Source organism: Rutilus rutilus, assembly GCF_951802725.1.
Source record: "Rutilus rutilus genome assembly, chromosome: 11".
Taxonomy (NCBI): domain Eukaryota; kingdom Metazoa; phylum Chordata; class Actinopteri; order Cypriniformes; family Leuciscidae; genus Rutilus; species Rutilus rutilus.
Window position 1 is genome coordinate 27921924 of NC_140216.1, and position 23590 is coordinate 27945513.

Here is a 23590-nt window from a genome sequence, read left to right on the forward strand (position 1 = left end):
ATAAATCTTTCTTATTTTTGTTTTTATTTTTGTTTTTATTTTTGTTCATTATTAATATTATATAATATTTGAAGAGTTCAGATGCAAAAGCCTCTAAGTGCCATCTGAAATTTTCTTCTAGAATGATCATTTTTATCAAGCTTGTATATTTAAGTTCAGTAATTTCACTTAAATGACAATAAATAGGTCATTTTCATTGCCATTTAAGTGAAATTACTGAATTTAAATATACGAGCTTGATAAAATGATCATTCTAGAAGAAAATTTCAGATGGCACTTAGAGGCTTTTGCATCTGAACTCTTCATTTACTCTCTATCAGTATTTCATAAAAAATAATAATGACCAATCTCTAATTACCATATTCACATACCATTGTATTTACATGGTACACTAACATGAAAGAAAACCATGGTGTACTGTAAGTGATGTAGTACTAATGAAGTAACATACTAAAGCCAAGAGCAAAGGAACAGCTAAGGCAAGTATAATTTAGATAGACAGTTGGACACTTGAGGAGGGGACAACTGCATGCGCTCTGTCCTTGAGCCCGGGACTTTATTCCAGAGTCCAGAGAGAAAGTGGGAAAAATGAGATGAAATCCAAACACCTTGCTAAATCACAGATTTATGAATAATAGATGGTGAGGCTGATGGCCGGAGAGCAGGAGACAGAGAGCGAGAGAAAAAGAGGGATGTGTGTGCTGTGAGTGAAGGGGAGAGTGACAGATGCCATTCAGTCAGGCTGAAGGATGGTTGCATATATGGATGGATGAGCAGAGCAGATGAAGGGTGGCAGAGGGCAGGAATGAGGCATGGCCGGAATACTTTCAGGGTGGAAACTTGTGAAGGCGGCGTGCTTAATGATTTTAATGGCAGTTTAATTCATGTAATGTGCTGTTACGCGAGTTCACATAAAAAAACACAATATTTATTTTCCTGACAATGTAAGTAACTGTTAACCACACCTTTCTTTTTTTATTTTCCTTTTCTTTTTTTCTCTTTTTCCAATATACTCCCCAGCTCTTGAGAGACTTTCCAGATGAGTTGCGTTCGGACATCGCAATGCACCTGAACAAAGAGATCTTAGAGCTTTCCGTCTTCTCCTCTCTGAGTCGTGGGTGTCTCCGCTCTCTCTCCTTGCACATAAAGACGACGTTTTGCGCACCGGGCGAGTATCTTCTTCGGCAGGGAGATGCTCTACAGGCCCTTTTCTTTGTCTGCTCTGGCTCCATGGAGGTGCTAAAGGACAGCATGGTGTTAGCCATCCTCGGTCAGTTTACACAAACCCACCAATTACACAGCGAAGCTCAAAATGTTCAGTGTAGTTTAGCATGAAGGGAAAAATTACTGCCTCTCATTAAGTGAAGACTTTAGAGCCCATGTGCAGGCCCGCATTAAGAACACATAGGGCCCTGGGGCTATAGCCAACCCAAGGGCCCCCTTCATAGTAGCCTATCTTGGAGCCACAACGTTTTCTACCGCAGAAATAATTAGTCTAGATATAGAGTTAGTTGAAAAGTTATATCATTAACACAGAGATACAATGTATTGTATCTCTATATAAAATGTGAAAATATTCCAGGCTACAACACATTAAAAGCATACATGCATTAACACCAGATATGAGGTCAAAGCAAACAGGTTTCTAGAAACAGCAACAACTTTTACGCATATGACTGCCTTGCCTTGAGGAGTTTACTTTAATTAGGTTTATCATTAGAATGTCTTCTTTCTGACCCGAGAAGAGGAGATTCATCAGGGCTGGACTGGGGCTCAAATTCAGCCCATCCGGCCCAAACGTTTCCCCATTAATGTTTTGCTAAGTCCTTTAAATTGGAATAAACAAACAAATAAATTAATGAATAAATAAAGGACAGAAACAAATAATTATAAATATTTTTGAATATACTGCAAATGTGTTTAACAATATTAATATTGCAATATATTGCAAGGCTCTTAATTATTGAATTCTTATTTTAAAGTTAAAGTTTATTAGACCTGAACATACTGCATCTACACAGAAGAAACCGTTATAGCTTTTTCCTTAATTCATCCAGGCTAAAAAGCTCTTAAATTCTCCTTTGTTGCCCTAATGAAAAGTTACCGTAGTTATTGCTTGGAATCCAGAGTTTCATTGTAAGATCAAAAAAGAAAAGCTCCTCATTACCATGGTTTTATGGTTTTAATATAACAACAACAACAATAACTAGATGCGAAAGTTCGTCGAGACAAACTTTAAGTTGGCTTGGAAAAGTTTGGACGAGAAGTTTAAAGTAGTTTGAAGTATTACATTATTACTTGATTTTGTCTTTCTCGATCCTTTTATAACAATTAAACATATTTTGTTGCCGTCACATGAAAAACTATCAAATTATCAAATAATTGTTCTGGGTGGTTGCTAGGTGGTTGCCATTGTGTTCTGGGTGGTTGTTATGAGATAGATAGATTAGAAATATTAGATAGAATGGAAAATGAGTCTTGATGGATTAGAAATAGTACATAGAGCGGCAGCTAATGGAGTCTGATGAGCCTCTCCAACTGTCAAAATTTGAAATATAAGATAGATAGATAGATAGGTTAGAAAGAAAAAGAAAGAAAGAAAAAGAGAGCGAGAAAGAAAGAAAGAAAGAAAGAAAGAAAGAAAAAGAGCAAGAAAGAAAGCTTAAATGAGTCTCAATGAATTATAAATAGTACATAGAATGGCAGCTGATAGAGTCTAATGAGCCTCTCCAACTGTCAAAATTTTAATTTAGTTTGGAGTTAGAAAGAAAGAAAGAAATATAAGATAGATATTAGTGCTGCACGATTAATCGTATCGCAATTGCAATCGCGATGTCAAGCCTACGCGATTATATGACGCAAAATGGTGCGATTTTATATTAAATAAACAAATTAGCGCTGTTAACGCACTTATTAATGCAAATGCTTTTAAACCATTCATGCGCGATAAGACATAAAAGAACGAGCCGCCTGTGAATGTCCTCCTGACACACACACACATGTACACACACACAGATAGACGCGCGCCAGTATCAAGTTCTCTTTCGCGGTAGAACGAACAACACACATGTATGCCAAAATGAACGCGCTGCCTGTGAATGTCCTGACTGTGACTGACAGAAAGACTTGCGCTAATATCGTGCGTGCGCACAAAACAGCATGACAGAATACAGTTCTCTTTCGAGCTTGAACGAACAACACACACAATTATGCAAAAATGTCTTTTTGTCGAGTGTCTTCATAACATAAGAGTAGTCTTATGATGAACACGAAGAGTTGTGATAACTCGTGAAAGAATGAGGCGCGTGTGAGATCCGCGTCTCTGACAGCGGCTGGTCTTAAAGGGACAGTACAGTAGCCACTAATTACATCTGTGACTAAAGTTATTATTTTTTTCTTTTTTTTTCAATTTCTTTTTTATTATTATTATTTTTCTTTAACCTGACATGTATGGTTATATGTACTCTTGTATGTAAATTATGTTTTGTTCTTGTTAAAATGCAAAAAAATAAATAAATAAATAAATAAATAAATCTGTCACTAAAGTTAATCAAAGAACAAAGGGAACAGAGAAAAACACTCACTGCTCTTGACTAAAGAACTTTTTTCTTTAGGCTGATTATCACTAATCTGTGTGTGCATTTATTTTCCTTGAGAACCAAGCAAGTTGACTCATGAAACCATTTGTTTATTATATCGCATATCGCAATCGTAATCGCAATATTGACCTCAATTATCGCAATATGATATTTTCCCCAAATCGTGCAGCCCTAATAGATATATAGATTAGTTAGGAAGAAAGAAAGAAAGAAAGCTTAAATGAGTCTCAATAAATTAGAAATAGTACATAGATGAGCCTCTCCAACTGTCAAAATTTGAATTTATACAGTTGAAGTTTAAATAGTCTTGGCTCAATTTGAACATTCCGCAATGAAAGTCTATGGAATTTTCCAATTTTTGATCAGCAATTTTAGGAAAACCGTTAGTCTGATCAGTCTGAAAAGAGCCAGCAACTCGAGTCAGAACAGTTTGAAGGTTTAGTCTGAGTTTAGTGGTTGTAGCTTGAACAGTTTAGGAGGAGTAGCGTGGAGAAATTTTGGCTAAGAATAATAAAATAAGCTTAAATACAATATCAGCATGTTGGCTTTTCCAAGCCAACTTAATAATATTGCTAATAATAAACTATGGTATTTGTAATGAAAAACATCTTAAACACTATAAAACAACCTCTATAAAAGTGACCTTTTTTCCCCTTATATTACCCAATATTTAATGTACGGCTAATAATAAAATAAATACCATAGTGTCATATTTTTACAGCTTTAGTAATTGCATGGGTATTTTTTATAGTGGCTCTGTGTGTATGGAGTGTTGCAGGTATGACATACATTTTTAGGCCAAAACACGGAAACTAGTTAGTATTTTAGCACTTCCGGGTCCATTGTCCTGAAGTCAGTGGGTTTTTTTAATAGGTTTTTGGTTAAATGGCTGAAATCAGGTCTGTGGTTAACAAAAGCTCAAGATACTTTCACGTTTTATTCTACGACATAAAACTTTTTTTTTTAAGCTGTTATGTGTCTTGAAAAAGGTGGTGGCTAAATGGGACTACAGAGACTGTCGGGGACGTTAAACATCATCACGCTGAACAGATAAACTCAGTTCGCTTTTTCAGCATCGTTATGCTTATAATTGTGCTCTTATAATCTATTCTAACTCAAACTTTCTGGGAAAATGTTTTTAGATAAAAACTGAAAGTTGTCGGAAGCTTAGTGATGGTAATGTTGAATTTGTGGGACCGTGGTGTAGATCGTTTATAACCTACCTTTAGCTTTTTACTTCTGGCGACTGCATTTAGCCTTCAAAATTCATAAAAGTTTTGTTCATTTGTGAAAATTATATTGATAGACAAAACTTGTAAGTATCATAAACTTTTGTTGATCACAGAGCTTGTTTTTTTGCAATAATCCAAAAGCCTATGGAAAAATCCTACTGGGTTTCATCACTTGGCTTTTGGTCTTTGTTTCCTAGGTGCTCCACTAAATAACAGCGCTTAATATGCAGGGGCATGATGGGGTATTGGCGATCGACCCACTGGAAAAAGTTTTGGTGCTCCCGATGGTCAGTCAATCTACTCCACAGCCAATCATGGGCCCCCTCCTATAGCTCGGGGCCTCGGGCCCTGTGACTTCAGCCCCGCCTAGCCCTATTGTTAATGCGGCCCTGCCCATGTGTTCCTACAGTAGCCAACAAAAATTGCTCTCTGTGATTGGTCTCTCTCTCTGTGAGGCTTCACACACACAGCAGGCTCATAGGACAGTGGAACTAATGTGTGAAAAAATAAAATCCTCATCATCCTGTTAGGTCCTGCCTTTGTGTTTGTGTGTGTGTGTGTGTGTGTGTGTGTGTGTGTGTGTGTGTGTGTGTGTGTGTGTGTGTTTGTGTTTGTGTTAATATCACCTTATGAGTTCTGACAGGAAAAGAACACACACTATCTTTCTCATCTTTACCTCACACTCTCTCTCCACCCTGCTGACAAAGGAAGGTCTCTCTGACATTGAGTTCTCAAGAAGGTTCTGTTTTTATTGTGTGTGTTTACATGCGTGCTTTTTATACAGTATGTTTCTGTGCTGCTAATAGAGCTGTTTGTAGACCCACAGTGCTAAAGTGCTCAACAAATTAGCATTTTAGAGCCACGATTTCCCTTGGTAGTTTCTAATGGGTTTTAAGAATTGTGGTTTTCGATTTGTGTGTAAAATACAGTCTCTGGTTAACACAATACTTGAAGACAATTTTATGTTTTTGTTCTATTAAATACATTCCTCATAGAACCCATGCTTTATTAGCTTGCCACTTTAGCCTACGTATTGACACACTGACTGAACACTCCTGTAATTCCTCCTGACAAAATATTCACGTGTTTTTGCATCCTCCTCTTTGTTCGTGTGCTCCTGTGTGACACGTCCAGGTAAAGGCGACTTGATTGGTGCCAACATGTCAGTTGATGACCGCGTCATAAAGACAAACGCTGACGTGAAGGCGCTGACGTACTGTGACCTGCAGTGCATCAATCTAAGGGGTCTGTATGAGGTGCTTGACCTGTATCCTGAATACTCCCATCGTTTTGTGCAGGACATCACGCACGACCTCACCTATAACCTGAGAGAGGGACAAGAGAGCCACGTAAGACATCACATGACCACAGTGTCGTTATACTAAAAAATGTTTTAACTGATTCATTAATTTATTTTTTCCGGTTGCCTAAACCCTTAATTCATCTTTGTAGTAGTTAAAGGAGAACTCCGGTCAATTTTAACATTGAGCTCATTTTTTTGTACATTTGGAGTGCTGTCAATACAGAGAACAACGACAAAAATCGGTGTTGCCTACACCGAGTTATTCTATTTTTAAAATTTGCACTCTATTGACTTCAATGGGGCAAGTAGTAAGCCTGCTTTTTAGCCTCTTAACATCCTTTAAGTGTCATTACAAGTGCACAGAAAATGTGAGTGATTCCTTCCGAGTGAACACGGGTGGATCTGACTGCAGTAGATGTTAGAGATATTAATAAAAATGAAGTTAATTCAGCCAGCGTTCATACCTTTGTTTACATCCTGTTTTCGGTGGAAGGCCATAGTAGTCGATTGTCGAGTTCACGCGCGTGATCATAGGTACTAAACCTATGCGTATGAACTCGACAATCGATTACTATGGCCTTCCACCGAAAACAGGATGTAAACAAAGGTATGAGCGCTGGCTGAATTAACTTCATTTTTATTAATATCTCTAACATCTACTGCAGTCAGATCCACTCGTGTTCACTCGGAAGGAATCACTCACATTTTCTGTGCACTTGTAATGACACTTAAAGGATGTTAAGAGGCTAAAAAGCAGGCTTACTACTTGCCCCATTGAAGTCAATAGGGTGCAAATTTTAAAAATAGAATAACTCGGTGTAGGCAACACCGATTTTTTTCGTTGTTCTCTGTATTGACAGCACTCCAAATGTACAAAAAAATGAGCTCAATGTTAAAATTGACCGGAGTTCTCCTTTAAAGGCTGACCTGATCCTCACCTGATTCTGTTTTTTGATTTCACGGACCCAAGATTCATAGACAGACAGACTGATTGATTGCTTGTTTATGTGTGTTTGAATGTACACTACCGTGCAAAAGTTTGGGGTGAGTTCAAGATTTAACGGGGTAAGTTAAAGAAATGATATACAAAATTACAGTAAAAACAGTAACATTGTGAAATATTTATCCCTTTAATTATTTATTCCTGTAATGGCAAAACTGAATTTTCAGCATCATTACTCCATTTCTTATTATTATCAATGTTAAAAACAATTGTGCTGCTTATTATTTATTTTTTCAGGATTCTTTGATGAACAGAAAGCTCAAAAGAACAGCTTTTACTTGAAATAGAAATCTTTTGTAACATTATAAATGTCTTTATTGTTACTTTGGATCAATTTAATGTATTCTTGCTGAATACACTATTCATTTCTTAAGAAAAAATCTTACTGACCACAAACTTTTGAATGGTAGTGTATGCTGTTGACATATAGTCATATGTGTCATTTTCCAGGTCAAATCCAGGCTGTCCAGTAAGTCCATGGACACACAGGTGTGTCTTCTCCTGAGCTGTCAATCATTCCACACTTATCCACTAACAGTGCTGTGTTGACTATAATAGCTTGGGGCTCATTTCCCTAACAATGATCTACCTCCCGCCTCATTTGCCTAATGAGGGAAGCTAAAAACACTACAGCTCTGAAACAGCAGGGAGAGAGAACGAAAAATTGATGATGATCATCTTCCCCATTCCCTGTCCTTCCATGCCTGAAGCAGTAATCAGGTAGGGAGCGGCGCTAGAGGAAGGGGAACAGCGCGTTTAGGGGCGAGGGAGGGGTAAAAGGAGGGAGGGGTGGGGGGGTTATTGAAGTGCCGGATGACTGACTGCTTTAGGAAACTGCCGCTCTTTCAATTACAGTGTGAGGGAGCCTCAATTATTCAACAGGGAAAATGACCAAATTATTATACGAAAAGTGTAATTAATCAGATATATATAGAACAAGAGAGGGAGCGCAAGATTAAAAGAGAGATAGATGGGGAATACCCCTCACGTTTATTCCTTCTCTTTGCTGTGTTTTACCTCTTGACTTTTCTGACACCCTTCAGTGGACTGACATTTAAAGTGTTCTATAAATGGAGATTGTTATTTCCAGCCAACGTCGTTGCAGTTTCACTGTGTAATTGGCAGTGCGTGTAAGAACCGTGAGGTGTAAAGCACAGCAAAACCCATTACAATGACTATTATTGTGCAGATTCAATCAAGCCTTTAGGGTTCGTTCTGTGACATAATCACTCCAAGATCATTATATTATCAAAGGCCAGCTGTTCTAAATGCGTTAAGGTCAAGTCTTCCCGGTTTATTACTAGCAAGCAAGGTCAAAGTTCAAGTTATAAGACCACTACCATTACGTGAGTTTTACCTAAGGACATTCACTTTGATGTGTTTCTGCTGTTTCATAGCTTTTGTCTAATTGGTCCTTGAGGGAAAGTGTGTAGTTTGTTTTAGGAGTGTGTGTGTGTGTGTGTGTGCATGTGTGTGTGTGCCCCAATAGTACCCACATTGAAGTCCATATTGAAAAACACATCTGTTTACTTGTCCATTCTCTGACATTCTCTAAGCAGTGCGCTGCACTTAAGCTTACTGATTTTTAGTGCATTGTTCATGTATTTTATACGATTTTCTTTTATTTTTGTTTTGGGCTTTAATTTTTATGCATTTATTTTCTTACTATTTTTTTATTCATCAATTAATAATCTTGCCGATTTATATTCATTGATCATAAAATAGCACTTTTATCATGGATGGATGCACTTTTTTGGGCTTCAAATTTTTTCCAGCCATTCACTCCCACTATAAAGCTTGGAAGAGCCAGGACATTTTTTAATATAACTCTGATTGTATTCGTCTAAAAGAAGAATGTCATATACACCTAGGAAGACTTGAGGGTGACTAAATCATGGGCTAATTTTCATTTTTGGGTGAACTAACCCTTTAATGCAATGCTAATCAACATAGCTTGTATCATAGATAGAATTTAATAAAATAATATATTCTCACTCTGTGAGTTAAGAAGCAACTGTGTTAAGAAGCAACATGAACCCACAGAAGTAATTTAAAACACGACTGACATGTATTGTGATTTTGGAGCAAAACATGATATTAAGCTCATAAATTGTAGTGTTTGATGGTATGCTAAGCAAACATATTAGTTTTCCCTGTTGTCAAGAGCGATTGTTTTATTACTAATTTTGAAAAGTAAGTCCAGGTAAGATCATTTGAATGTTTTCATTTGAATAATTTCATAACTGAAAGCAAAGAATGTTAAGTGAGAGGTCTGATAAAAAAAGAGAGAGATTTACAACAGTATGAATAAAAAAGTGCCTGTAAAAAATGTTTTTAAAAATAAGTGGGGTATGGTGAACATGTTTAATTAAATTCTCTTTCTTTTTTTTTCGTTCTACCGAAAATGTGCTGGGAGCCCACTGTTGCTATAGTAACGAACTACACTTTTACATGCATCTGATTGACAGATAAATCATGCAATCTTATTTCACTGCTGTTGAGGTTTTTTCAGCTTTGTACAAAGTTTGCTTCGTACATTTAGTTTAACTGTATTGTTAAAGAGGGCGGGCTTTACCATTCAATTGAACTGTGTCCATGTTTTTAAGACACTTAAAATTGTTCTTGCTCCGTCCATGCAATAACTCCGTCTATGTTATGAGCCGAATGTTTTATTTACTTCAACTGCTCAGTGCTCTGGTATTATCAATGGGATGACATTTCATCCCATTTCAGGAGTTGCCATAATTAAAATTTAAAATCAGAATATGAGCATAGCTCACTTACATTCACTGAAATATTGAAATGTTAGCGATACTGATTCAAAATGATTGAATGTCAAAGCACGGTTTGAACGCCCTGCCCCGCCCCCCAGCTGAACTGGAAGTTTTGATTGGTTTTGCATTCGAGTCAGACCTGTCTGTGATTGGCTGAAGCAGAGGGGTCTATCGCAGTAGTTTGAAAAGTGTCTGTCAAATGTCAGCTTGCACTGTTGCTCCATTCGTCGGCACCTTTGTCAAAGTACTTTGTACTTTTGGTTGAAGTTGAATACTTTATTTTCATTCAACTCAAGTAAAAGTAAAAGTACCACAATTTAATTATACTCAAGAAAGTAGAAAAAAATCGTAATTAGTTATTTTCCACCTCTGTTTGAAAGGGCTTTTTCATTTGCCAAAAATAGTATTCATTTTATTTTGTTATTAAAAAACAAACAAGCAAGCCCAATCGAAGTGAGAAAAAGTAATGCAAAGTAACAAAACGCTTTACTTTCCATAAAAAGTAACTAAGTAACTTTTTAGGGAGTAACGCAATATTGTAATGCATTACTTTTAAAAGTAACTTTACCCAACACTAGTCTTGAGTTTTCTGCCTGGAACGTTCATGTCACAATATTCCTCATTTAAATAATTCCCACCCAAGGCATATGCAAAAAAGGGGCGAGGCCTAGTTTAGTTGAGTTGAGTTAGTAGTGTGTTGAAACTTGCGGTTGTGGTAAGGGGCGTGACATTTCAGAAACGTGCTCAAAGCAGTTGACCAATCACAACACACTGGTCCAGCCAACCAATCAGAGAACACTGTGCTTTTCGGAAGAAGGGGCTTCATAGAGACAGGAACTAAACAGAGCGTTACTGACAGACTGGGAAGAAAGGTGCTGCAACAACGGTCATAAAAAAAAAAAAAAAAAAGAATGATTGCCTATTCTATTTGACCCCAAAAACAAATCAAGTCTCTGTAAAAGTGCATAATATGTCCCCTTTTAAATGTGTTCTTTCTAAATAAACTTGCTTTGCCTTTTGAAAGTAAGCATTTAGATAATTATTTACTGGTTCAGTGATTAAGGAGAAGATGGCAAGGAAAATGTGGGACCTACATAAAAATAATTTTATTGCCACATATGACTGCTTAAGAAGAAATTCGCTTAGGATTAAGCAAGTTTTGTCACATTAACTAGATGTCCTTACATCTACTTGTTTCATTGTTAATAATGGAAAGTCATTCTATTTCTCGTTGAGTCATCCAGGGTTAGTCATCCAACTTTCATCTGGCCTCACATGACCTCAGTGCAATCTCTTCTGTCCAATCACAGATGGAGGGGAGGGGAAATGGAGACGTGATCCAGTGCTATCCATCAATAGCTGAGCATCAAGACGAGGGAGATGATGATGATGATGATGATGATGAAGATGATCAGATACATTATCTCAGTGGTGGAACCAAGCTGAAAACGTACGTGCAGAAAAATGATCACCAAACCAACAAAAAGCTCCAGTTTCAGAATACTACTGTTACAAAGCCTGACCTCGCAAATCTCAGCCCAAGGTGTGTACACATCTACAAACGCATGTATTTAAAAAACATTAAAAGATACAGCATTTTAGTCTAAGGTGTTTTTGTGGTCCTTGAGATGTTTTGACATACCCTGACATTTGTGCTTTTTACAGTTGCTTATAAACATATTAATGGCAAAGGTGTTATTACACTCTATTTAGCACAAACACGGCTACTATAATATGTGAGCAACATGTTTGTACATGTTTGTATTTTTGAGAGAATAATGTTTATGCATGGTTATTCAAAAAATAAAAATGACTAATGGAGTTTTTGCTTCAAAATGATCTGAAAATCATCCTGCCTAATCATTCACATAAAACAATGCATTGATTTAAATTTTGCTAGACACTTTTTGTTTGGAAAGGCAATATGCGTGGTGGCGTGAATGATCATGAATAATGCTCTGATTCACACCTGAGAAGACAATGACCCGCATAATGAGCCTTTCAGTCAGGTATGTCACTGAGAGGGAACTACTAGAAAGAATGTGAGGACAAAAGAAATATATGTATATAATATATAAATATATATATATATATATATATATATATATATATATATATATTAGGGCTGCACGATTTGGGGAAAAAGTCATATTGCGATAATTGAGGTCAATATTGCGATTACGATTGCGATATGCGATATAATAAACAAATGGTTTCATGAGTCAACTTGCTTGGTTCTAAAGGAAAATAAATGCACACACAGATTAGTGATAATCAGCCTAAAGAAAAAAGTTCTTTAGTCAAGAGCAGTGAGTGTTTTTCCCTGTTCCCTTTGTGCTTTGATTAACTTTAGCGACAGATTTTTTTTTTTTATTGCATTTTAACAAGAACAAAACATAATTTACATACAAGAGTACATATAACCATACATGTCAGGGGTAAAAAAAAGAAATAAAAGAATAATTTTAGCGACAGATATAATTAGTGGCTACTGTGCACTGTCCCTTTAAGACCAGCCGCTGTCAGAGACGCGGATCTCACACGCGCCTCATTCTTTCACGAGTCATCACAACTCTTCATGTTCATCATAAGACTACTCTTATGTTATGAAGACACTCGACAAAAAGACATTTTGGCATAATTGTGTGTGTTATTGTTCGTTCAAGCTCAAAAGAGGACTGTATTCTGTCATGCTGTTTTGTGCGCACGCACGATATTAGCGCGAGTCTTTCTGTCTGTCACAGTCAGGACATTCACAGGCAGCGCGTTCATTTTGGCATACATGTGTGTTGTTCGTTCTACCGCGAAAGAGAACTTGATACTGGCGCGCGTCTATCTGTGTGTGTGTGTGTGTGTGTCAGGAGGACATTCACAGGCAGCTCGTTCTTTTATGTCTTATCGCGCATGAATGGTTTAAAAGCATTTGCATTAATAAGTGCGTTAACAGCGCTAATTTGTTTTAATATAAAATCGCAGCATTTTGCGTCATATAATCGCGTAGGCTTGACATCGCGATTGCGATTGCGATACGATTAATCGTGCAGCACTAATATATATATATATATTACTTTTAATTTATTTAGAATGTAGTTAATCCAAATATAAATTAAAATCAAAAGCACATTTTTGTACATAGTCATAGCTGGAAACAAATCCTGTTCAAATAGGCTATATGGGCCATTCTACAGAATTGGTTCAAAGTTAGAGTTGGAAACATCTTTTTTTGTCTTTTGCCACAAATTTTGTATGCATGCAAATTGTATAATATCCAAGGTAAACATTTCTAGTTATTGTGCAGTTAATTCTCATATTGTATTTTCAGAAAGTTTTGGAATAATATATCTATTAGTGTCACTAATAAAAAACAATAATATATAATTTAATGAGAAGCTATTTTTGCTATTTTATTAAAAAGTTTTCACATGTAAATCAACAACAAATACAATTTTAACAATATTTTAAGTGTAATCTTTCTTTTTTAAAAGGATAAATTTTATCATACATATTTTAAAGTTAAGGATTCATTAGTTTGAATATAGCCTACATTGGAACAAACACTATAATAACATCTTAGTTGATGACTTTATTTTTGACAAAACATACTATATATTTAACATATGAGCAGAAATTGGCGAACAAAAGCTTATTTGATGTGGCAGTAGTCTATTTTACAGTAAAAACTTTATAATCTATCCAAAACTAGTCAACGAAATGTTGTCTTTCATATTTCATCTGTAACATATTGTTTTTATGATATATTATTAGGGCATATAAATGTTATTTTGCAGTTTAATATGTTGCTTATACAAAGACATTTTATTTAAACATATTTCAGTCGATTTTTACTCATCTCAGTATAGCAATATAGTTTGGTAAATGCGAGTGTGAATGAACGGCACAGATGCACGCTGTTGTTTACGCTGGGGGTGGTGTGGCGCAATGGATAAGACACATGCCTTTGGTGTGAGAGACCCGGGTTCGAATCCACTGTGAGACACCAATGTGTCCCTGAGCAAGACACTTAACCCCTAGTTGCTCCAGAGGTGTGCGACCTCTGACATATATAGCAATTGTAAGTCGCTTTGGATAAAAGCGTCAGCTAAATGAATAAATGTAAATGTAAATGTACTACAGCTGTAAAACAGTCTTTTTGCGGTTTACAGACACATTGTGATTAGAACATAGCACTTAAGAATAAAGAACTTACTATTCACAATCCTCAGATGGATCCGTTGCTCCTCGAAGTGAAACTAAACCAGCACTTCTGAGGTAAATTATCCAGGATTATTATTGATAGTATTATTCCTCACAGCGTCGCAAGACGACGTAAAGTACATGAATTGGACTAAACTTGATGAGTTTTATCGAGGTGATGTGGGCGTTCACAAGTTTTCGCCTCAGATCATTTGCGTTTGAATAGCGCGTGCTCTCCGTGGGCGTGTTCACATTAGCAGATAATGAGCTGTAATGAGAACGACTGACATCTCTCTCTTTTCATACAGATTACATAAACAGAAAATATTTGTTTTCGTTTTGAATTAGATCATTTAAAAGTACATACTTAAATGATTATAAAGATATATATATATATAGCTCATGCCTGGGTGAATAGTATTCGCTGAGTTTTGTTTAAGTTTAGAGACGTGCTCCAGAAAAAAAGTTCACGGAGACGGAGAGGCAGAAAGCATACCCTGTTTTTTTACAAAAGCACAATGTTTTGTTTAGATTGTAAGTGGAGACATGAAAAAGTAGACATTTTACAGTTTATTTTTTCATATTTCTTAAGTCTGTATGACCATAAATGCCGGAGTATTTTAAGTCTATTTTGCTGCTATGTGGAAAAAAATCTAAATAGACATTTGCTCATTGGTCCCTGAAAGACCTTGTGAAAATAGTAAAGTGGATTTCTGTTTGTTTGTGTTCAGGGTTGTGGACGGCACAGAGGACAGTGATGGTACAGAAAGTTCCCACACGTTTATATTTTCCTCTGGTCATCAGCACACTGTCAGTGGTACAACTAATACCACTGCCACCACAGCAGGTGTGTGAGTGAGTGAGTGTGTGTATATGTGTGTGTACTGGCTGATGTTGTTGTTGCGGTGTCTTTCGTCTTAGATGCCAATATTGCAAGCTTGACCCACAATGAAGGATAACACCATTTCCAGTATTTGCTAATGCTTATCTTTTCACCTTAAAGAGATATGTCACCCAAAACTCGTGTTGTTTCAGATCTGACACAGATGTCCAAGCTGTTCTTTCCTTCTTAAATTTTATTCACGCTCAAGGATATTCATATTCGATCCTGTAAAATTGAAGACTTCTGCTTTCAGCTTTATTTTTACCATGTTATTTCCGATTTATATCCATTTCTTTATCATTTTTAGACCTTTGATTCACTGTCTATATTCATATAAAAAAAGAAGCTTAGACATTCTGCAAAATACCCTCTTTTTTTGTTTCATGCAAGAAAGAAAATCATACCCATTTTGAAACACATGAGAGTGAGTAAATGGTGACAGAATTTTCATTTTTGGGGTGAACTCTTCCTTGAAGTCTTTGTAATGAGTTTTCACTGGATTTTCTGTCATTGTGAGGCAGTTGGACATAATTGTTTTTCCTGTGCAGATTTAGCAGCTAAATCGGAGGACACCAGAGGACAGCTTCGCTACCTTAACCAAGAGGTAAATGATTTTTCTATTTAATCTCTGGCAGTCATATTTTGTCCTTTTTTTTTGCTTTTTTTTTTTGCTGTGTAATTTAATGGTAGGTCTGCACTTAAATTTTATTTAGATAGTCTTCCCATGAACTGTGGGTTTTAAACCCTGCGCTAAATGTGAGTACTGACAGATCGAAACCAGCACAGCTCAGGTGAGCTCCTGGTGCCAGGGATTCACAAGCCATATGGCAGGCTGCTGTGAGAGAGGAGAAGGGGATGTTATTCATACACTAAAGGACATAAAACTCATTAGAAGAGGAAAGTGGGGCTGGCCCCATGATGGTGAATGAGAATATTCCAACATTCCAGAGTCCCACAATGCCCTTGAACCCACCACATGTGGTTTCCCACGTATTGCACATGTATATGATTCTGTGTAATTTATTGCCAGTTTGTAACAATGTTTATTTGTGATTTTATTTAGATTTTATGTAGATACAGCTACCTCAGGGTCAACAGGGTCAGAGAGTGAGGGGCAAAAAAAAAAAAAACTTTGTCCATTGTTAATGTTAGTTCATGTTAGTTCTTATTGATGCTATTATTATTAACTTTAGAACTTTGGCTGTTTTGAAATTTACATAAGCCAAAATGCTTTAAAAAGGCTTTAAAAGTTTTGTTAGTTAATGCTAACTATTGTGTAGGATAGTGTTAATTGCTACACAACCTTATTAAAGTGTTCCAGGTGGGGTGGGGAATCTCTAGGCACCTCACGATTCGATTCGATTACGATTCAGAGGACAGCGATGCGATGCTAAACCGATTAACGATGCATCTTTTTTGTGTGACTACTTGGTACTTTTAAAGCAAAGTATTTATAATGACCCATAAAGAATTTACTTCCAATACTTCCTATATTAATGTTACTAATAAAACAAATGGAAGTGATTTGGCAAGTCAACTGTAAGGTTACATTTGCCAGCATATGTCCCAACATTGCAAAGAACCAACAGGAAAAGAATTGTGTGCCTGTACTAGCAGCATACTTGTAGTCAATGAATACAAACATCAGCATATTCTATAGACTTCTATCCAACATCCTTTTGTTATGTGCAATTAGCAATATAATCCTTCAGACAAAAAATAAATAAACATTTTGCTGTAGGAAAATCACAAACAGCTTTCATACAAAAATATAGAATTATGTACCAGCAGCTTTCATACAAAAATAATGCTTGTGGACATACGCATATTCTGAATAATTAGTAACATACAAAGCTGCTCTTATACATAAATAAATAATAAAGAGTCTAAGATTTATGACTTGAAATTGTTGCTGTAGACCACAACCAAAAACAGCTTATACAAAAGAAGTAAATGAACATCTGCAGAGAGCACAGTCAAAATGTAACTTTTTGTGACTGGCATTGCACTGAAACACACTGTGACTGTGGAGGGCAGTACAGTAAACCTATGTATAACGTACGCATAACAGATCTGTTTACAGCATATTGATGTGAAAACTAAACAATACAGAAAGCAGCTCTCATACAAAAAATACAAAATAGGTCACAATGAATTTGGCAATTTTCCATATGTTAGCTTTTAATGAAGAGGGTGCCGTTCGAATTTCGCGCTCAGCCATCATTCGTCTCTGTTATGCGCACGCCACAGACTGGCCGGGCACTGCACTTCCGCGCTTCAGAGTTCCACCTTTTGCGTTCCGTCAATATTACGTTATTAGAGAAAAGAAAAAAACATTTAGAAAAATCGATTTTTGACATTTGTGAATCAATTCAGAATTGTCCACGTCCGCATCACGATGCATCTAAGAATCGATTTTTTCCCCCACCCCTAGTTCCAGGTACATTAAACATACTATGCTTCCGTGGAGAGACTACCCTAGAATATCATGCAAACCAATTCCCAACTAATCTTAAACTATCTTTTTTTCACAGAATAGTAAGAAAGGCCCTCTTTGTTCTGATTCTGAAAGAAAACGCGTCGGGTGTTTACTGTTGCTATAGTAACAAACATATCTGATTGATAGATAAACCGTGCGCTCTTATTTCAGTGTTGTTGTTGTAGTTATTTTATTCAGTACATTCAGTTAAACAACATCAAGTTAAATTTCATTTATCGTTCATCGAAACTGTGTATAAAATGCAGGGTTTTACTTAAACTGCTCAGGTAATGTCAATGGCAGGGGCGGTTTATTCATTAGGGCGATTGGGCGATGCACCACCAAAGTGCAAAAGCGACTTTTTCAATCACATTCGCATTCAAACACAGTTATGATAGCTGTCACTGTTGTTCTGCCTCTGGATATAGTCCAATCACTGTCAAGTCACGTTCTGTGGAGTACCGCCTCTTTTTGGGGCGATTTCACTCTGGCCCTAAAGCCCACGTTCACACCACCAGCGACTTTGTCGCTGTATGTCGCTAGTCTCTGTACTGTGAAGTCGCTTGTGGGCGTTGGTATAGTGCTGTCGCTCTAATGTGACTGGTAGACTGCACGTCTGGCCATATCTATACAAAATACCATCACAAGTCATATATACAACTATATCATTTTAATTTGACTAGGAGTTAGGCTCAAAAGAAACAGTAAGCTGTTGGGAGAGTGTTTTTATATTGCCACAGCAGTGTTCAGTGGATTAAATCATTTAGCCTACTGGATTAACGATCGACAAATCAACAGATTAACTCATACTGTCATAAATTACTAAAACGTCATTCGAATTTGACAAATAATCAATTTCCTTGCCCCTAATAGTCAACATAATACAGGGGAAACTGTAAAATGAACTGCAGCAGTGCTAACTTGCATCATAAAATTACAACACTCGAACTAAATGTGTGAATTAAACTCACTGAGACTGTTGACAGTTTCTTTTCCATGCATCATTTTATTATATCCATGTTTGTGGTTAGTTACTTAGTCAAATCATATAAAACAGTGAAATCGCCCTCGAACTCTTCTGTCTTGCCTGCACTTGAGACGGTGACGTGAGCAGAGCTCCACTGAAAGGCTTCTTTCATATTGGTTGTCGCTCGCGAAAATCACTTCTCATTTGCATAAAGTTGACATTTCTGAACTTTTGTCGCGCGTCTCGTGTCGCTTGACACGCCCACATTCTGTCGCCAACGGTCACTGTCGCCGGAAGTCGCCAGCGCTCCATTGAAATGAATGGGATCATGTCGCTTTGTCGCTGCGTGTCGCTGGCGGTGTGAACGGGGCTTTAGTGTTCCCATAGACTTCCATACAAAGATTTGTTTTGTTTTTTGAACTGCAGGCACTACAATGCATTCTCTATGGGTTCTGGGAGGGCTCGCACTAACATGCTTTCGTCATCATACGTAACCTTAAAGGGGTTGGTGAAACACTCAGTTTCAGTCAATCTCATGTTAATCTTGAGTACCTATAGAGTAGTATTGCATCCTTCATATCTCCAAAAAGTCTTTAGTTTTATTATATTTATAAAAGAAAGATAGGCTGTACCGAGTCTTTCCGGAAAAAACCGAGCGGCTGGAGGCGTGCCGTGTGGGCGGAGCTAACGAATCACAGCGTGTGGTTTTACAATAAACAGACACCTACAGTGGCCAGCTAAACAAATGTATTTACACACACCATACATCGCATGCTCCATAGATACATTAACTATACGTGATCATGTTGTTTACTTGCTGTGCTTACGCGCCGATAGCTAACAACACACAGACACTTGAAGCAGTTTTACTCACCGCCTGCGGTTCCAACGCACGACCGTGAACCTTTATCGTTGGGACTGCTCCATCCTTAAGCATTAGACGATCTACAAATCCGGCGTCGAACTGGGCCTTGTTTATAAAACAATCATCGTCGAAATGCAGGGAACAAACAAGAACACTTGCACAACTCCGTTGATGCTCTGTTTAAACAAACTCCATCCACTGTTCCCTTAACGCTGGGTTCTTTGGGAATCTGTGCAGGGTTATCTTGCCCTGGCAACCAAACACACTTCTTTTGGTGACATTGTTTATTTCTTTAAGTCCTTTGACTGGAGCGCAGCCGATGACTTCCCTAAGCCGAGCTCAGCGCTTTGATGGGCGTACTGCTTTCGCTCTCTCGCTCTGGTCTACGGGTGCGCGCGCGCCCTTCCGGGAGAAGTGCCCTTAGGACCGGTAAAAGGAAATTCCGCCCCATCTGACGTCACACAAGCCCATACTCGAAAAAAACTTTTAAAGTATTTTTGGCACAGAAATACTCCATCAAACGTACAACTTAATTTTTGAAACTTTGTCCATGTTTAGCATGGGAATCCAACTCTTTAACAGTGTAAAAAACTCAGTATGCATGAAATAGCATTTCACCCCCCCTTTAACTTGTGCAGCGATTGGTGGAAACAAATATACCTCTATTAGACTGCAAGGTAGATAGACTGCAAGGTCTTCACTATGTTTGTTTTCATAGCCTAGGACAATATTGATCAGGATATAAAATAATTTTTTCTTTATTAAATACAGGTTTTTTTTTTTTTATTCAAATAGAAAAAAAATGTAATACTGAGATTATACCATACATCGCCATTTAGCCCAAAAATTCTGATTTTTTTGGCAATTGGCTATTGCCCAAACCTACCTTATGGCCAGAGCCCTATACACACACTACGCAAGTTGCGTAGGGCCCCGCAAATTACTCAAGGCCCCGCCTTCCCCCCGTGTCAAAGCGCATCAATCAAAGTTGAGAACCCGGCAATCATCGATGAGAAAATTAAGCGGAACTATCCTTCTGGTCATGAAAAGATTGATGTCAGCAAAGAACAGTAAAATTAAGTTGATGTGCATCTCTCTAGTTTGTGTGTCTAACCTAGCTGGGTAGTGCATCTTTTGGTCTTTCTGTGTCTTGCTAATGCCGGCCACTTCCAGGGCTGTGTTCTGTGACTTTAATTTAAAGTCATTAAATTTAACATTTAATTTAATATTCAACAATATTATTGATCTGCCTGCATTGACACCATTATATGAGAACAGAACTGAGCTGGACGATGACATCACGGTTCTCTCCAGAGCGGCTATATATATAAATGAACTAAATTAATAACTTTTTACAACAAAAATGAAACATCACAGAACTTACTTAAGCTGGACTTTGACGCTATTTTCTTCTGGAAACAAACTTTGTTGCATTGTTTTCCTGTTATCTCTGTAAAGCTGCTTTGAAACAATCTGTATTGTAAAAAGCGCAATATGAATAAATGCGACTTGACTTGACTTGACTTGACTTAACTTTGTGCCTGACAAAAAAAAAGTGAGAATGAAATACAACTATTTATTATGTTTGATAAATGACAAAGGGCAACGGTGTTTATTTATAAACTGCAGCTCGGAAAAGATAACCGCGTTGCCCGTTAACATGCGCTCATATGTGCATGCACGTAATGAAACGCGCACTTTCCAGCAAAACATCTGTGGGGACCAGTACAATATGGGCGTGATGGCACTCCTCATTATAGGCACACATACTTTTAAAACAAGACAATGATTATCTAGGCTCCAAGTCAGTTTAGTTACAACTCTGCAATAAAGCAAGATGGAGAGCAATGTATTGACATTGACCATTGGTTTATAGGCTATATTACATTTAAAATGTTGATTGGCTGGACATACTGGTCAATATGGATGCACATCCCTCAGTAAATAATAGCCATCAAGTATCAAGTATTGCTTTTATCATTTAAAACAGTGACATGCTATGGCAAGCCATTTTAGCTTTTATTCATTCACAATTCATTCAGGTAGGAGGGCCCCTTGCTTAGGGCCCCAGGGAGGTCAGGATCGGCTCTGCTTATGGCATGCTTTAAATGCTGAATTTTCCATTTTTAGCTAAGCAGTAATGATACATTATTATGACCGTTAGGTCAGTGTCACTGTCAGGATTATTGCTGTCTCGATAGAGAGCTGTCATCTGCTTATGTGAATAGCAGTAGCCATCCTAAGGAGAGCTCAAACATGGGTTGCTCAAAAATGTGTCAATGAGAGCTATGGATGAAAATAATATCAAAATTATTTGTCAACTAATCAGATTCAAGCATTCAACTGCCCCGTAATATAAAATACAATAAGCTTTAATGAACCAACTCAACGTTCCTAGTTCCAACGTTGCTAGTTCTAAAGTGACGTTCTAGAATTAATAACAGAGGCTTGGGCTCAACTGTTAAACTCAATTTGAGATTTTAATCCATGGCAGAAGGAAGCAGTTTTTCTAGTCTATATTTTTCCCCAGTGAAATATATTCTCATAATCCTTATCATTTGTTTACACTGCAGTTCTTACTGCATAAAAAGTACAGATCGGACCCTGACAGAGAACTGTAGTTCTGCTGAGTATTGGCATGGCTATAAATCCATGTGACAACCTACCGCCTTGATTGTCAGCCCACGGCTTTGACTTGAGGCTTTTGACAGGTAATGTCATGAGAGCAACGCCCTGCTGCTGTGACTCTTCCTTATTTTTTCCTCTCTCTGTCTTTGTTTCTTGTATCTCACTGTATATTTTTGACAGCTGGCCCCTCAGCAGGATTTTGTTGTAATCCATGCTTGATTCGGTCCGCCAAGTGGATGAGGGCTCTCTTCCTGTTGTCCCTTCCTGTTTGAAGCTGTTGTCTTGTATCTCCCCGCCTCTGATGGCATTTATGGATCATTACCCAATTACCCTCATTATTGGGTATTATCACTTGCTGGCACAATTCTGAGGGTGGCTGCCAAATCGGTGTCCTTCTGAATCTGGATCATCTGTGCTGTGTTCATTAATATTATTATTCTGAGCTAACCATAAGGACAGCGGATGTGTACAGAGGACAGACAGCACAAAAAGATACACAAAAAGAGTAATTATGGGAATCTGAATTGAATTTAGTGACCTGTGGTACCTCATGATATCTCTAAGTGTTAGTTTTACATAAGCGTTAGTGCATTTCTAGAAAAATCAATTTGAGAAAACATAATGCTCAGTATGGTTGCTTTATAAATGGATGTTGCTTTTCAGGTATTAGACCTAACTTTTTGATTGTATTTTAATTGGACTAGCCTGAAAAATTTATATTTTTTGCATAATATGAGCATCGTTGTACATAAAGCCATTTTAAAAAGTTTGTTTGATTGTTGTAGTTCATGTAAATGTAAATGTATATGTTCAAGTTTTAAACTTTCACCCAGATTCAGATCAGATCACCCAGATCTTCACCAGGGACTTTAAGCAATGATCTTTCTTAAAGGTGCTCTACGTTGGGTGACGTCACTTCTTGTTGACGTTCGAAGTATTGTCAAACAAAACGGAGGCTAGCTAGACCCTCCCTCCTCCTCATCCGTGCACTAACCCCCCAAACCCCACCCCCAAATCATTCTTGTCGGTTATTGGCTGGAACAGTTTGTTATGTTTCGTGGTGCGGGTGAGCCCAGGTTGGTTTTCTTGCAGTTTGTGGAGCCTGTGGTGTCTACAGAGACCGCGTTTTTTTACAGTGTGTTCAGGGGACAGGCAGCTAGCGGATGGTGAGGAGATGTTTGCTGTATGTGACAAAAAAAGTTTTGGCCTAAAAAACGCGTGACATCGCTTAGAGCACCTTTAAGAGTAAACCCTAAAATAACTAAATATCAATAAATCAACAACGAACAATGATGTCCCATGGGACCTAAATAAATAACACCTCTGTTTCACCTGAAAGCTGCTGGCTCTAGCAGACAATGATGGGTGGATGCAGAGGGACAACCCAAGGCCTTATAAGATCATACTGTTTAGTTTAGAAGAAAAAATATTTTTTTGTAATTGTCAAGAAATGTTAATTCCTCTGAATTAATGACATTAATACTAAAAATAGCACTAGCTTCTGTCATTGTATGTGTTCAGTACTGTTCGTACTGTTAGAATAGGTTGAAGAAAGAGCTGAGTGTGAAATTATGGGCTTTTATTTAAATAAAAAAAATTTAAAAGCAAACAAAAACATCTTTCCCTGTGACGGGAACGTCACAAGGTGTGCCCAAGTGTATAA

General features: G+C 37.4%; 1 protein-coding gene across 1 annotated transcript in view; it reads left to right on the forward strand.

Annotated features, from left to right (window-relative positions):
• kcnh8 (potassium voltage-gated channel, subfamily H (eag-related), member 8) overlaps positions 1–23590 on the forward strand; it is a gene marked incomplete at its 3' end in the record, with an annotated part of 119382 nt that overhangs the window by 92760 nt on the left and 3032 nt on the right. Inside the window, exons 10-14 of the mRNA XM_084424257.1 lie at positions 1021–1270; positions 5966–6180; positions 11222–11454; positions 14837–14952; positions 15537–15592. Coding sequence (XP_084280383.1) covers positions 1021–1270; positions 5966–6180; positions 11222–11454; positions 14837–14952; positions 15537–15592 — 870 coding nt within the window. The remainder of the gene's footprint in view (positions 1–1020; positions 1271–5965; positions 6181–11221; positions 11455–14836; positions 14953–15536; positions 15593–23590) is intronic.